This window comes from Xyrauchen texanus, chromosome 34 (genome assembly GCF_025860055.1).
Source record: "Xyrauchen texanus isolate HMW12.3.18 chromosome 34, RBS_HiC_50CHRs, whole genome shotgun sequence".
In the NCBI taxonomy this organism is placed as follows: Eukaryota; Metazoa; Chordata; class Actinopteri; order Cypriniformes; family Catostomidae; genus Xyrauchen; species Xyrauchen texanus.
Window position 1 is genome coordinate 31,854,766 of NC_068309.1, and position 14,476 is coordinate 31,869,241.

Sequence of the window (14,476 nt, forward strand, 5' to 3'; positions counted from 1 at the left end):
GGCTATATATTTACACAGAAAAGGTTGGTAAGCAATTTTATTGCACTAAAATCATATTAGTATGCATTATGTTTATGTCTTGTGGCTATCCGTTTGAAACAGTTAGTATTTTAATGTTAACGGATTGGCTCCATTCACTTCCATTGTATGCGCCTCACTGGAAACCCGGATATCTTCTTTTTTTAAAGAAAAGGAGGGGCAAGTCAAATTATATTTTTGTGGTAATCAATATTATGCCATACATGCTGGCAGTTGTACTTAACTTTTATTGAACCCGGAATATTCCTTTAAGTCTTGTTTTCTGAGAATTTAACAAAATTTAGGGAGGTTTTTGTTTAAAACCAGGAAAAAAATGTAATATATATATACATATTTGCCAAAGGCTTAAGAAAAATAATATCAAAGACAGATCCCACCAGGGAAGAAGGAAATGTAAAAGATCTTTCTGACATTATTAATGAAAAGAAGCATTTAGGCTTATATATTGGAACTGTGAGAAATAGTTGCAACTGTGAAATATAAACTCGCAATTGTGAGAAATAAAGTGAGAGTTTAGATCTCGCAATTGCAAGAAATAAAGTCAAAATAATGAGATATAAATCAGCAAATGTGAGAAATAGTGAGAGTTCAGATCTCACAATTGCAAAATATAAACCAGTAATTATGAGAAATATAAGATATAAACTTGCAATTGCGAAATTAAGTCCCAATTACAAGATTTAATGATGCAATTCTGAAATACATGAAATATAGTGACAGTTTAGATCTCGTAATTGCGAGAAATAAAGTCGCAATTTGGAGATATAAACTTACAATTGCAAGAAACAAAGTGAGTTTAGGTCTCAAAACTGCGACAAATTAAGTCACAATTGCAATATTTAAAGACGCAATTAAACAAATTGAGTTAATATCTTGAAATTGCAAGAAATTATGTCGCAATTGCTAGATTTAAAGACACAGTTCTGAGAAATAAAGTTGCAATTACGAGAAATACAGTGACGGTTAAGATCTCGCAATTTCAAGAAATAAAGTCGCAATTTTAAGATAAAAACTGGCGATTGGGAGATCTTAACTGTCACTGTAGTTCTCGTAATAGCTGGTTTATATCTCGCAATTGCGAGATCCAAACTCTTGCTATTTCCCTCGTAATTGCAGATTTATTTCTCGTAATTGCGTGTTTATATCACAAATGCGACTGTATTTTTCTTGCAATTTATTGGGAAAAATACATTCGCAATTATGAGATATAACGTAAAAAATATCTTTTTATTTTTTCCTTCCGTGGTGGAAACCAGCTTCAAATTAGTAAATTGGCAAGTCGTTTTTCATTTTTATGCACAAACCTCACTAAATTTATTAGATACTCTAAAAACAAGACTTAAAATTTTCAGTCATATTGCTTCTCAAGTAAATGTACCTGTAGTCTGTTTAGACAGTTTTACTGGAAAACAAAACAAAAAATACTAAGAAAATTATTTTAGTGCAGTAACAATTAACAGTCCACATCAGACTTCTTTCAAAGACGTAACCTAACTTTAAAAAAAATCCTGTGATGGATATACGTACACCGACAGGCCTCTTGCGGATGTGGTTTAAAATTAAATAAAAATTCCTCTTAAACTGTCTTTAAGTATGAGAGTAATGACAATCGAAGTGTGGGTAAACAACCTGTGAGACTACTGGGATCATATTTTTTCCCTTGTGCTGTCCTGCACTGTGACTACTGAAGGGTTGAATACTTCCAAATATCATGGCCATATCCACAACTGATAAATCACATAGCAGAACATTTATACCCAAACATATGATTGGAAAAGAACAGCAACTTCTCTCCATCACATTATGAAGTGGTTTTGCACATTTGCTGGAATACAATTATCACAACTAGCAGCGCAAGGAGATGTTGCCTAAGCCAACTCTGATAACTGGTGAAGAATATAAACAACAATATGTACATTTTATTCTCAACAGTAGATGCAACCAAATATCTCTACTAATGAGCCATTTAAGCAACTAATGTACAAACTCTTGTCCTTGCGTAACAGCCCGGACAGTATTTCTATCAAAACTGAATAGACATGCACATGTATACACATTTAAAATGTATAACATGTATACATATGCATACATGGTTTATTCACATTACTTTCCATGGATGTCTTGTGACAAAAGACCTGTTAACATCAATAATAAATGCTGCGAATATTTTGCAGATAGTTATCCAGCATAAAGTGCCTTCATTTGGAACATTCTTTTGTTTTCCACAAGTTTCATTTTGTCAGAATATTATTTATTAAGGTCCTCAGTGAAGCTTTTTTGGATTCCGTACTGTGTAGAAATAAGGGCTCTTTGTTTGCATCACATAGCATTTTGACAGCAGAATACTCAGGATGGTAAGGATTTGAGCTGCCCATTTTGTGTTATGGGGTTGATCTTTTCCAGGGAAACATCAGCATCGCTATCAAAGTTTCCCGACATAGAGGGGGACAGTTTCTCAAAGGTTTTTACCCCAATGTCCTCATGCTTCTGGGTCTCCTCATCCTGGCAGAGGATACTGTGAGGGATCACATAGTTGCTGTTGTTGCCCTCTTTTGGGATGTGGCCCTTTGGTTGGTACTGGGAAGAAGACTGCTGGGCCCCGTTGTTGTTAATACTCACAATCTCTATAGCGTTGCTGCCAGGGCAGAGTCGATGGCAGCCCAGCAGGATGGAGAACGCCTTTCGGAAGTCAGCGTTGAAGGCATAGATGATGGGGTTGAGTGAGGAGTTAGCCCAACCGAACCATACAAAGACATCAAAGGTGGTGGAACTGATGCATGGGAAGTCGGCACTCTCGTTAGTGTCGCAGAACGGAACCATGCAGTTTAAGATAAAGAAGGGCAGCCAGCAGCATACGAAGACACCCATGATCACCGAGAGGGTTTTGAGAACTTTGGTTTCACGCTTGAAGGACATCTTGAAGGAACTTTCAGAATCCATACTGGCGTTGTTACCCATGCTACTGTGACGGTTCTTGGCACTCTCCGCCGCACGTTCTAGCGCAGAGATACGCCGTATCTGTTTCTGGGCAATGCGGTAGATGCGGGTGTAGGTGACCAGCATGATGGCCACAGGTATGTAAAAACTGATCAGGGAAGAGGAAATGGCATACGTTCGATTAAGGCTGGAATCGCAGTTGTCCGGGGGAAGCTCGCCATAGGTTCCGTTCAACTCTGTGTAACTTGTTGTCTGGGCTTTATGCCAGTTTAGCTGCACAGGGATGAAGGAGATTAGGATGGACAGCGTCCACGCAACGCTGATCATGATGAACGCTACCTTGGGCGTCATCTTGCGCTCATAGCGGAACGGGCTGGAAATGGCCCAGTAGCGGTCCACACTGATGACGCACAGGTTCAAGATGGAGGCAGTGGAACACATGATGTCAAAGGCCACCCAGACATTGCAGAAGGCGCCAAATGGCCAGAACCCTACAATCTCGGTCGCTGCTTTCCATGGCATCACCAAAATGGCCACCAGCAAGTCTGAAATAGCTAGCGATATAACAAAGAAGTTGGTGACTTTTGACCGCAGGTGCCGGAACTTTGTGACGGCCGCGCAGACCAGCGTGTTTCCCAGTAGGGTGGTCAGGATGAGCAGCGAGAGGAAACAACCAGTCAGAACTCGCTTGGATGAATCGCGTTGCGACACATTGCTGTCCAGGACCGTGGAGTAGTTCACATCCATGGCTTTTTTTCACCCAGTCGATTGAGTGGTCACCCCATAATTCCAGACCAATTCCAAACAGAGAGTGCCTACACTGGAATCGGAGCAGCTGCTCTGTACAGCAAAGCAACTAGTTGATCTGGCTCGTCCATGACTATGCCGACTGTGGCAGTCATCTTGCAAGACTCATATCATCATTTCAATACTAAATTCTCTTGAGGTGCCAAAAAACTGATCCATGAACTCCCACAGACCTTCCCAATGAACATGATTTGATCAAAAACAGAAATTAAAGACAAAATCCAGACACATATTTAGTCTAATATCCACTTCATATTGTTTATACACATATGTTAATGTATAATTAAGACGGTTTCTTCTTTAGTACCTTGTCAGCAGTTTCTTCATAGTCCCTCAGCATACTCTTCCAAACAGGTTAAACATACATGGGCAGGCGTGATCATTAGCCTTATATATATGAGCTTATCAATAGAGTCTATCGATCAGATTTCCGCTGCGTCCGTCTGATTCGTCCCCGTTAATGTCAACAGAAGCGCGTCCTTCTCATGCCGTTTCCAAAGCAGACACTGTTCCAGAAAGAGAACGGGTGAGAATTCGTAAAAACAACAAGAAATGCGTATTTCATCTCGCTGTTAAAGACAAAAACGAGAGTTGTTTCCTTCTATCGCGCACTTTAGCAAGGAGCTTCACTTAACTGGCAACAAAGTATTTCATTCTTCTTCGTATTTCGTTTCTATATTCAGGCTAAACATATCCAGTATTCTTTCCATCTCAGTGCAACTCGACTCTGTTTACCATCAGCTGCAAATGCACGAGACTCAACAGATAAGTGATAGGCGCAATTTGGCGCGCTTCTCACGTTCCAGGCGTCCGGTTTGTCTCCAATCCATCATGTTTTTGATGAGAAATCATCTTTCCAGCTTTAGTTTTCCTTAAAATGTCTGTGTATATTTTATTACTGGTTTCTAAAGCGTTAGCATTGGACATTGCATAAGAAAAAGCTGTCGTCTTACCATGCACATCATGTGGAATTAACGCTCATTCTCACTCGTCCTGTCGCGCGCAGCATCACATGTGCATTGCGAATGGCAGTGGAGCATGCATATTCTCAAGAATTGTCCACTTAGCAATGCATTAGTGAAACAGAAATTATAAATAATTATAATAATAATAAAAAAACCAGACCAGACTTTAAGAATGTTTCTTAATTCCAATATTCTTATTTACGCACAGTTTAAATTATTCTTGTGACTGATTTGAATACTACTCTATTGATAATAGAGTCATTATAATACTACTCTTGAGCCTCAGCAGTCCATCAGAACTAACAGACAGGAGTCAAGTTTCTCTCGCTTGTAAACGAAAAACAAAGTGGCATTTAATCTTGCCATTGTCTTTTCCAGAGAAGCTCTGACAAGGCTGAACTGCCTTTGGAGGAGTGGAGGAGATAGTCGCATCCCAAACCATGTTCTTCAGTAAATGCACATCGATTGTTAAAATATTCCAAGGCATTTCTTATGACTGTTGACCACAAATAATTAGGAATACCTTATAGCTATAAATCAATACAGATAGCTTAGTCTCCTTTACATCATGCAGACATCTTTGCAAACATGCAATTTCATACCTATTAAATCTCCTTAAAAATAGATCAAAACAGGTTTTTTAAGATAAACAGGGCTTGGAGGCAGGGATTTGCATATGAAATGGCTCAATGTTGCCATCTACTGGATCAGATCATGTTTAGATATAAATTAGTGTCATGGGTGAATAGTGTTCTGGTGTTGGAAAATGCCAGCATGGGATTTTGGTTCCCTGCAGTCACCTTGTAACTGTATTTCAAGGTCAAATCCCTTATAAAGAGGGGCTTAGAAATGATTTTCAAAGTGTTTGGGGGAGAGAAGGCTAGTAAAGTAAATCATTTAATGAATTCCCTTAAAACACTTACAAAATAGTAATGTTGGATGGTATTTTTTAAATATAATTTTTATATTTTGATGTTTTGTTTTTTTATATACTGTATCAAAGAGATGATGCAACAAATATATTACAGGATCCATTACTTCAACACTGACATTTCATGAGACGCAACTGGCTGTCAAACACATATTAAGCTGCACATTACTCGTATACTACACATATGTATTTTCTCAGGCACTTTTCCAAGTTTAAATAGATGCACAACTTATACAATTTCAGTTTTATAAATTATGTTCATGTGTTAAACTTGCTATAGTTTACTTCCACGTTGTTTCTTCATCAAATGCGGCAATGTCAAACAATATTGAAAGGATGTATTTTATTTAACTTTTATTTTATTTTATTTAACTTGTGTCCTTAGCAATTTTAAATGGGTTCAAATATGCATTGTATTTTATTTGTATTTTATCAAGAGGTACCTTCATAGCGACCGCTAACACGCTGACTGTCACATGCCAAAAATGTTCATAGTTAATCTATAATCTCACACTGGACTGTCAACATATTCTCCTCAATTCAACTACTTATATATATTTCATATACTCCCACTTATTGTATATTGTGTATTCTATATTGTGTGTATTGTCTACTGTACATTGTATATAATTATTGTGTTGTGTAAGTATGTGTAAATTTCATATGTAAATTGTGTTGTGTAAATATGTCGTTTATTGTAATTGGTATATGTCTCGTCACTGTCATGACTGCTATGTTGCTCGGAACTGCACACAAGTATTTCACCTACTGTTGCACTTGTGTACATGGTAGTGTGACAATAAAGTTATTTGATTTGATTTTGATGTTGAGGGGGAATATGTTCTGGCCTGGAGTGCAGAACAGAAAAAGGAAGATGGAAAATTAAAAACTTTGAAGAAAGGCTTGAAGTTAAATTACTTTTAACATTGCCAAGTGGTACTGATGTCCAGCTAACATAAATATCAGTCCATTTCCGAGTAATGTCTCTTCAAAAAGTCACCATATGTTTGGGAATTGCTGTTCAATCGTTTTACATTTAGAGAGAACATCTTGTTAAAAAAGATGTTAACTTACCCTCCACCATGTCCAACCTATTGGGCTCCTCTTACAAACTATAACTAATGTTGCTGTGCTTTCCTACCTTCGCCTGTTGTTGTCTCACTGTCAATTACGACGTAAGAAACCATTGGATGTGGTGTGAGTAAATTACCTCAGGAAGTATTAAACAACACTTGGATCAATTATTGATTAAATTCCAAAAATTGGACAATGAAATGTGTGATGGAGAAGATTGCTTCAGAATCAATCATGTTGAACAAATAAGCCACTTCTTTATTTTCATCTTTTTCTGTTTGGATGGGAAATGACGAAAGTAATAAAATTAAATTAATAATTTGTTCGTTGCTATGTACATGACTGTTCATATAAAAATTCTAAATTAAGTACTAAATAGAAAAGTTCTGATTAAATAATTTGCATAAAGTTGCAAAGTTTTTATTAAATTCTTGATTTTTAAACCAACGTTATTGTTGCATACCCCTCAACAAATGTGTAGTGATGCCCCCTGTGTACATGCATATGGAATTTTGATAATTCACTATTGTTGCACAGAAAATCAAAGTGATGTAGTAGTCATTTGTATGAATATTGTACTCATTTGTCTCGTAATAAACAGAGAAATATGTATCCTGAGATAGTATATAAAATAATCATAAAAATATGATTAATGGAATCGGAATGGGATAAACAACACTATTACATATATCGGGTCTTTAATGACCATATGTACTTCTAGTAATTAAGCAGCTATAAATATATGTATACATATATATAGTACTGTGCAAAAGTTTTAGGCACATAAGATGTTTCACAAATTAATTTGTCTTCAGATGTTTATTTATATCTTGAGCTTTAGTGTGTCAATAGGAAATATAAATGTTTGACTTCCAAACATTTCTTTTGCAAATAGAAAAGATTAGAATAGAAGAACAGGGAGCCCTGCAACAGATGTCATGGCCCCCACAGAGTCCCTCACTGAATATTGAGTCTGTCTGAGATCACATAAAGAGACAGAAGCAGTTGAGACAGCCTAAACAGACAGAAGAACTGTGGTGAATTCTCCAAGAAGTTTGGAACATCTTATCAGCCGACAACCAAGAAGAACTGTGTCCAGGTGTACCTAGGAGAATTGGGGCTGTTTTGAAGGCAAAGGTGGTCACGCCGAATATTGATTTAGCTTTTTTACGTTTACTGGACATTGTATGACAATAATTGATAAATGAAAGTTATTTATGTCATTATTTTTGAAGACCTCCTCTCTATGAAACACTTTTCGGTGTGGGCATAACGCCAAAAACTGGATGAGGTACAGGGGTGGAATGAGGTCCTGGGTCACTAAGGAGCCCAGGTGTGAATTAAATTGTTAATTCACTTGAAAGCCTCACAAATAAAAGGTACTGTGGTACACTGCTGCTATCAGATGGTAATACTGTGGTACTTTAATATATACCATGGTACTGAATGATCACCATATTCATGTACCATATTATTTACATGGTTCTTCAAAGAATATAAGTCAAGTAACAGACCGTGTTCACTCAGTCACTCTCAGGTGGCCATAAGACAAATATATGTCATAGCTGATGAATTACATTTTTTCTTCTATGTACTAATTGGCGGTGGTCTGACAAATTACTTGATGCTGGAAACATATTGTGTTACACCTGGTTAGGACAATATGTACTGTTCCACATACTATTTAAAAAAAATTGTAGGTGGCAGTATTCAGTGTATCTTACACAGTATGCAGTAAACAGTATGCTAGTATTCCATTTTTAACAAAGTCATCATGGTAAGTGTAATGACCGTTTGAAATAAACGTTATGATTTTGTTAGGTCAAACTAATCATATTAAATGTTATAATACACAATTAAATCACTTACATCTTTTCAGAGTATAGCTTAAAATTTTAATTCTTCAGCAAGTTGCTCTGCTTCAATCATCAGAACATTATGCTAATCGCAGTACCTTGGACAGCGCCCATAAATGCATTGATTGGGTTCATAACACAAATCTTAGTGCTTACCACAAACCCTCTCATTGGACTACTTTCTGACTCTAAGAATATAGAGGTCAAGCCGTCCATCGGTTTCAAGTGGAAGATTTGATAGCAATTCAGTTTGAAGGATTTAAAAACATCAGTGAGAATCAAGTGACAGTTTCAGGCCACTGTACAAATCAGTGGAACTTTTTGTATTGGCATTATCGGAGCTTTGATGGAGTTTTAATATACCTGACAACGGTGAAGTTCCTTGATTAATTTTCATCTGGCAAGGACAGTAAGGTCAATATCAGAAGCTTTTTCATAAAGTATTAGGCCATAATCCACAGAGGGTTCTGGCTACAGCTGCAGAGGCCAATATAAGTTACATCTGAGGCTAATGATATGTAATTCAGCTTATAAGATGCTATTAGTTTGGAAAACAATCAGCCTTTCTGCTCAGTATCTTCACATGCTGTATATCCATTTGTAGCTTAATGATTTTCAAGAAATGAATGAGGAAAAAGGCATTGTGGTATACAAATATTCTGAGTGAATTGTAATTGGTTAGACATATAAAGGTCAAAGAGTTTAATATATTAATTTGGATATTAACATCTATATTTAAGTACCAAAAGCATAATACTAAAAAGAATATGTAAAAAATAAATTATGCATGTGTGGCAGGGCGGAGGGCAGGGCCGGGTCGTGATCCTACACACCTGGTCCTGTATTAGGCTAATTAAGCCTCTGAGAGGGATAAAGGTTGACTGCAGAGGATCGTGCAGGAGAGAGAGATAGTTAACAGACATGTCCGTCATGTGTGTGTTTTCCCTTTGTTTCAGTTTATTATTAAAACTATTATTTATATTGTCAAGCCGATTCTCTCCTACTCCTTCCCATTGATCCCTTTACACTGGTGCCGAAATCCAGGAAGGAGGAGGGATACGCCGTAGTAGAGTTTTCGCCACTACCGTCCATCCCAAACGGAGCAGCTGCGAGGGGAGAAGGGGCTCCTAACTGACCGCCTGGAGAGGTCAGGGCCGCTGCCAGGGGCACAGGAGTCGCCTACCTGCCGCTGAAACGCAACGGAATTCGAGACCGCCGACCGCGAGCGGGGAGGGGCTTGCTGCCGACCGCCTGGAGCGGGAGAACCGCTGCCAGGGGCGGGGGAGACCCCTTCTGTTCCTCGAGAACGCGGCGGGTTGTTCCGTCCGCCAGGGGCTGGAGGTCTGCCTCTGATCCGCCCGGAGAGGCGCGGCTGTCATCCGATAGAGGGTGGAGGAGTGGCCGAGGGACAAGCTGCGGCGTATCGGAGAACTGGCAAGTAAGTGAGTTTTTTTTTTCTTCTCTCTTTCCTCTCTGTCACTCACTGCCGCTCTGCGTTGGCCTTTTCCCTCTCGTTTAAATTTTAGTGTTTTTTTGGGGGGGTACTACACTGTTACAGGAAGTACCCTGCCGGCAGACTAGGCTTAAAGCCCACCCTCCCCCGGGGAAAGAAGGGGGGAGGGGGTGTACGTCAGGCCGGTGGCTCCCCAGCCTGAAAGAACGAGGGAGGAATGTGGCAGGGCGGAGGGCCCGTATTAGGCTAATTAAGCCTCCGAGAGGGATAAAGGTTGACTGCAGAGGATCGTGCGGGAGAGAGAGATCGTTTACGGACATGTCCGTCATGTGTGTTTGCCCTTTGTTTCAGTTTATTATTAAAACTACTATTTATATTGTCAAGCCGGTTCTCGCCTCCTCCTTTCTATTGATCCCTTTACAGCATGTTTTTTTGACATTCAGAATGTGGACTGAGTAAAAACAATTTTTTTATATAAATGTATAAAACATATTAATGATATATTGCCTAAACAGAGTCTTGTGTTATGAAAGGGATATATTTCTAAACATTTTATAATTGATGTGATGTTTTAATAGCAAATGTTTAAATTGTTTATAAACTTTTTTGAAATGCAAGGCTTGTGGTATGCAGAAGTTACATATTTATGTTTATCTCAATTAATTTGTCTTTATGATGTTAAAAAATGCACAGAAATAAATGGGTATTATTCAGAATTTCAAACACAAAACAAATGTGACCACACTGTAAACTAACAAAGAGGTCCTTCTGAGAATGCATTCAGTCAATTCCTCAAGTATATCAGGTTAGTATTTTTGATGGTCAATCTTCACACTATTAAAGGATGTCTGTCTAGACAGCCGGGATTGTGTAAAAGCCTAACATAGATTGATATAGTTTACTTGGTTATATCCAGATGGTTTTCTATCCCCTGATGGTGTCACATGGCAATCAATTCACTGTTCCTCTTTCCAATCTTCTCTCTTTGGTTTTGATAAACATCAGGGATAGAAGAGCTAAAGCACTTTAGATAAAGTAATCTGCCTGTCTTTATATCAGTTAGATTATCTTTCCCCCATGTCTTCTCCAAAAAAGACAGCAAGAGATTTGACATGGGGATGATGTTAAAAGAGAAAAGATCAGGTTAAATTTAGGGCTGTCAATTAAATGCATTAATTAAGAACAAATAATAAAAAAAAAAAATTGTGTTAAACATTTTATTATGCCCTCTGACCCGTACGCTGTAGGCAACTTGTGCCCCATTCACACTGACAGCAATTTTATTACTACCCAACAAACAATTTTTGGTTCCCAGAACATTCTGGGAATGTTCGTTTTTGATTTCCAGAACTTTCCCAGCTTTAAGGTTCTTTTTAGGTTAGCCAGGAATGTTTTCAATAAGTAAGAACTTTTTTTAGTTTGTGCAAAAGGGTTCCCCGTAACTTTCCTATAATTGCTAAATCCCAGGAAAATTTCTGCAACCATACAGCCACATTACATTAATTATCTGTCTACAAATCATGTCTTATTTTTTATATTGTTTAGTTAATAATTAAAATATGCCAAACACATAACCAAACTTCATGTGGTGAATTAAATGAATATATTAAGATTTAATTTTACCATTAATATGTCAAATATTCTGGCACTGTATACAAATTTTGGGTGCATTTAAATATTAAATTTAAGGAAGAAATTATTTTGGGAAAATGCAATTTGGTATACAATTTTGTGGTTTAATTTACAGATAACAATTTTAAAAAAATGAAGAGGGAAGACAACCCTGTGCTATTATGTGATTTGATTTTTGGAAACGAGTGATCAACTGCTGATTTGCCGAGATTTTGGTGGACTGGTCAACACGTGAACATGCTAAAAGGTAAGCCTAAATAATTTGAAATTTCCTTTTATTTCTTAAATGGTCTCATTAGACCAGGTCCAGGTGTGTTTAATCCAGTTCTGGAGAACCAACAAATTGCACATTTTGGATGTATCCTCACTTTATATTATCAGTTTATGTCAAAGCATTTCCATATGAGCTTATGATGTATAAGCCTTTTAGCGTGTGATCTAACAAACTTGTTTTTTTTAAAATGCACTTATAAAATTAGAATTTTGCTAGAGTAAATCTAACTAGCTAGCCTGTAATGATGCAATATCTGGATGAACATTTCCAACAAACTTTCCAACTAACCATGATGAAAAGTCGTAACATGATTACACTAATTGGCTTTTGGATAGAGATCATTGTTTGTAAAGAAATTATAACTATGCCAAACTGTTTTATTTTTAAAATTATTAATTTTAAGTAATTTTTAAAGACTTCTTTAAAAGCGTATAGGTTTAAGATTTAGGATTGGAAGGTCGGTTTTGTTGATTTAACACTAGGCAAAGCATTAACCCTAAAAATCTCATTTTGACAGTGGACATTTCACCTCTGAATTGCAGCAATATGTGTAATGAACCACAAAATATCATGTTTTTAACTGTTTTTAACTTGACATATCAGCTTTAAAAAGATATTCATTCTGATTGATCAATCATGACATTCAGCAGTGAAATATTTCTGAAAAATGGCCATGGTCCCTGGCAATGCTGTAAAACTGAATATCCTGATCACCTTGTCAGGGTTTATTTAGCGATAAAGACTGGCTGGCTGCACAATATCTCTCATATACAGTACTCGTGATTTACCTGTCATTTTCCAACAGCAAAGGGAAACAAAATGTAAAATGAATTAATGTGGATAATTAATTTAATGTGCGTGAACAGCAATAGGCAATCACATACACCTGTCCGATCCATTTACCAGCGTATGGTGCACCCCAAACAGACAGCAGACAATTTCTGGCACCACTGTTCTTGAAATCCATCCAGGATCGAAATGTATAATATAATCAATTTAAGTACTTCACATGCTACTTCTCAAGGTTAAAACAGGCATTGCTTGCCAGATATTGAAGTGAATGGCTGTCTCGAGGGAACCTATCAATTTTTTTTTTCAAGTATGCATTATAGTTTGTATATCACACAGGGATAATGTGACTTCTGAGCATTATTTTCAAACAGCAAAGCAATAACAAAAATGGAATGACCTCTAGTTTTATTTAGTGTGTGTTAGAATGAATGCTCTCTCACACACCTGTCTGATCTATTTCCAGGCATATGGCTATTTGGCAACCTGAGCAGGTATAGAGTTAGTTATTGTATTATTGCTGTGGGGGACACGTCAATCCAGGATCTTGAAGCAAGATATCAGAAATTATAATTCTGTAACATGAAATGTGGTTTGTATACAAAGATGCAAGGAAGACCAGGGATAGTTGTCATTTGTATATATACATTGCCCGTCTGGGAGAGAAAAGCGGTAAGGGCGCTTATACCTGAGCTAAATTAAGCTAAATTATAACACCTGTCTCTAATTTCAGTGAGCATGGGGAGCCAGGCAGCCAGAGGGCCTCCAAGAGAGAGAGAGACTGATGACAGAACTACTGTGTGTGTGTATTTGAATAGTGCCTGTCTTTGTAAAAGTGCTGTGTGCACGTCTATGTGTGGAAAATAAAGAACCTCACCTCTGAGCAAGTGCTGCAAGTGTCATCCCTTGGAGGAAATCCTTTACATACATATATACAATTGTTTATCCTTTTGAGTTTTCTTTAAAAATATTCACAAAAATCTAACCTTAAATTGAAGTAAACTAATTGAAAGAGGGTAAAGAAATCGCATAATTAAATAAATATTTCTCTCCAAAACACGTTTAGAAAACTCCCTAGAAATTCGAATGAGTAAAATATACTAGGAACATGACATTGTTCAGCCATGACTTCCTGTTTCACAGCGGTATATATATATATATATATGAGGTAACACACGTCTTCAGTTTGCCGGACACTACTGGAACTTCAAATGGGACTGGGTTCTATGGTTCGATAAATCAAAAATATAACTTTTTGGCAGCAAACCCCAGAGATGGGTTTGGCACACACAGAGAGGTAGCCATATGGAAAAGTACCTCATGGCCATGGTTAAATATGGTGGTGGATCTTAAATGTTGTGGGGCTGTTTTTATGCCAGAGGTTATGGACATCTTGTTTGGATTCATGGCATCATGGACTCTATCAAATACCATCAGATAAAAAATCTAAACCTGACTGCCTCTGCCAGAAAGCTTAAAATGGGCTGTGGTTGGATCTTCAAGTAGGACAATAATCCAACACAAACATCAAAATCAACACAAGAATGATTCACTGACCACAAAATCAAGGTTCTGCCATTGCCATCCCAGTCCCCTGACCTGAACCCCATAGAAAACCTGTAGGGTACACTAAAGAGGAGAGTCGACCAGTGTGGACCTTGGATTTGAAGTATCTGGAGAGATTCTATATGGAGGAATGGTTTCAGATCACTTCTCATG

The 14,476-nt window shown here is 37.5% G+C and overlaps 1 protein-coding gene across 1 annotated transcript; it reads right to left on the reverse strand.

Moving 5' to 3' along the window:
• Window positions 1-1,941: 1,941 nt before the first annotated feature.
• Window positions 1,942-3,723, reverse strand: LOC127627491 (D(1)-like dopamine receptor). Its single transcript, XM_052103892.1, has one exon. The coding sequence runs from the start codon at window positions 3,721-3,723 to the stop codon at window positions 2,386-2,388; it is 1,338 nt and encodes a 445-aa protein (XP_051959852.1). The 3' UTR covers window positions 1,942-2,385.
• Window positions 3,724-14,476: the final 10,753 nt, after the last annotated feature.

What these genes read in the sequence shown, in the direction of transcription:
- LOC127627491 (XM_052103892.1), bottom strand. Translation starts at nt 3,723, where the DNA reads ATGGATGTGAACTACTCCACGGTCCTGGACAGCAATGTGTCGCAACGC.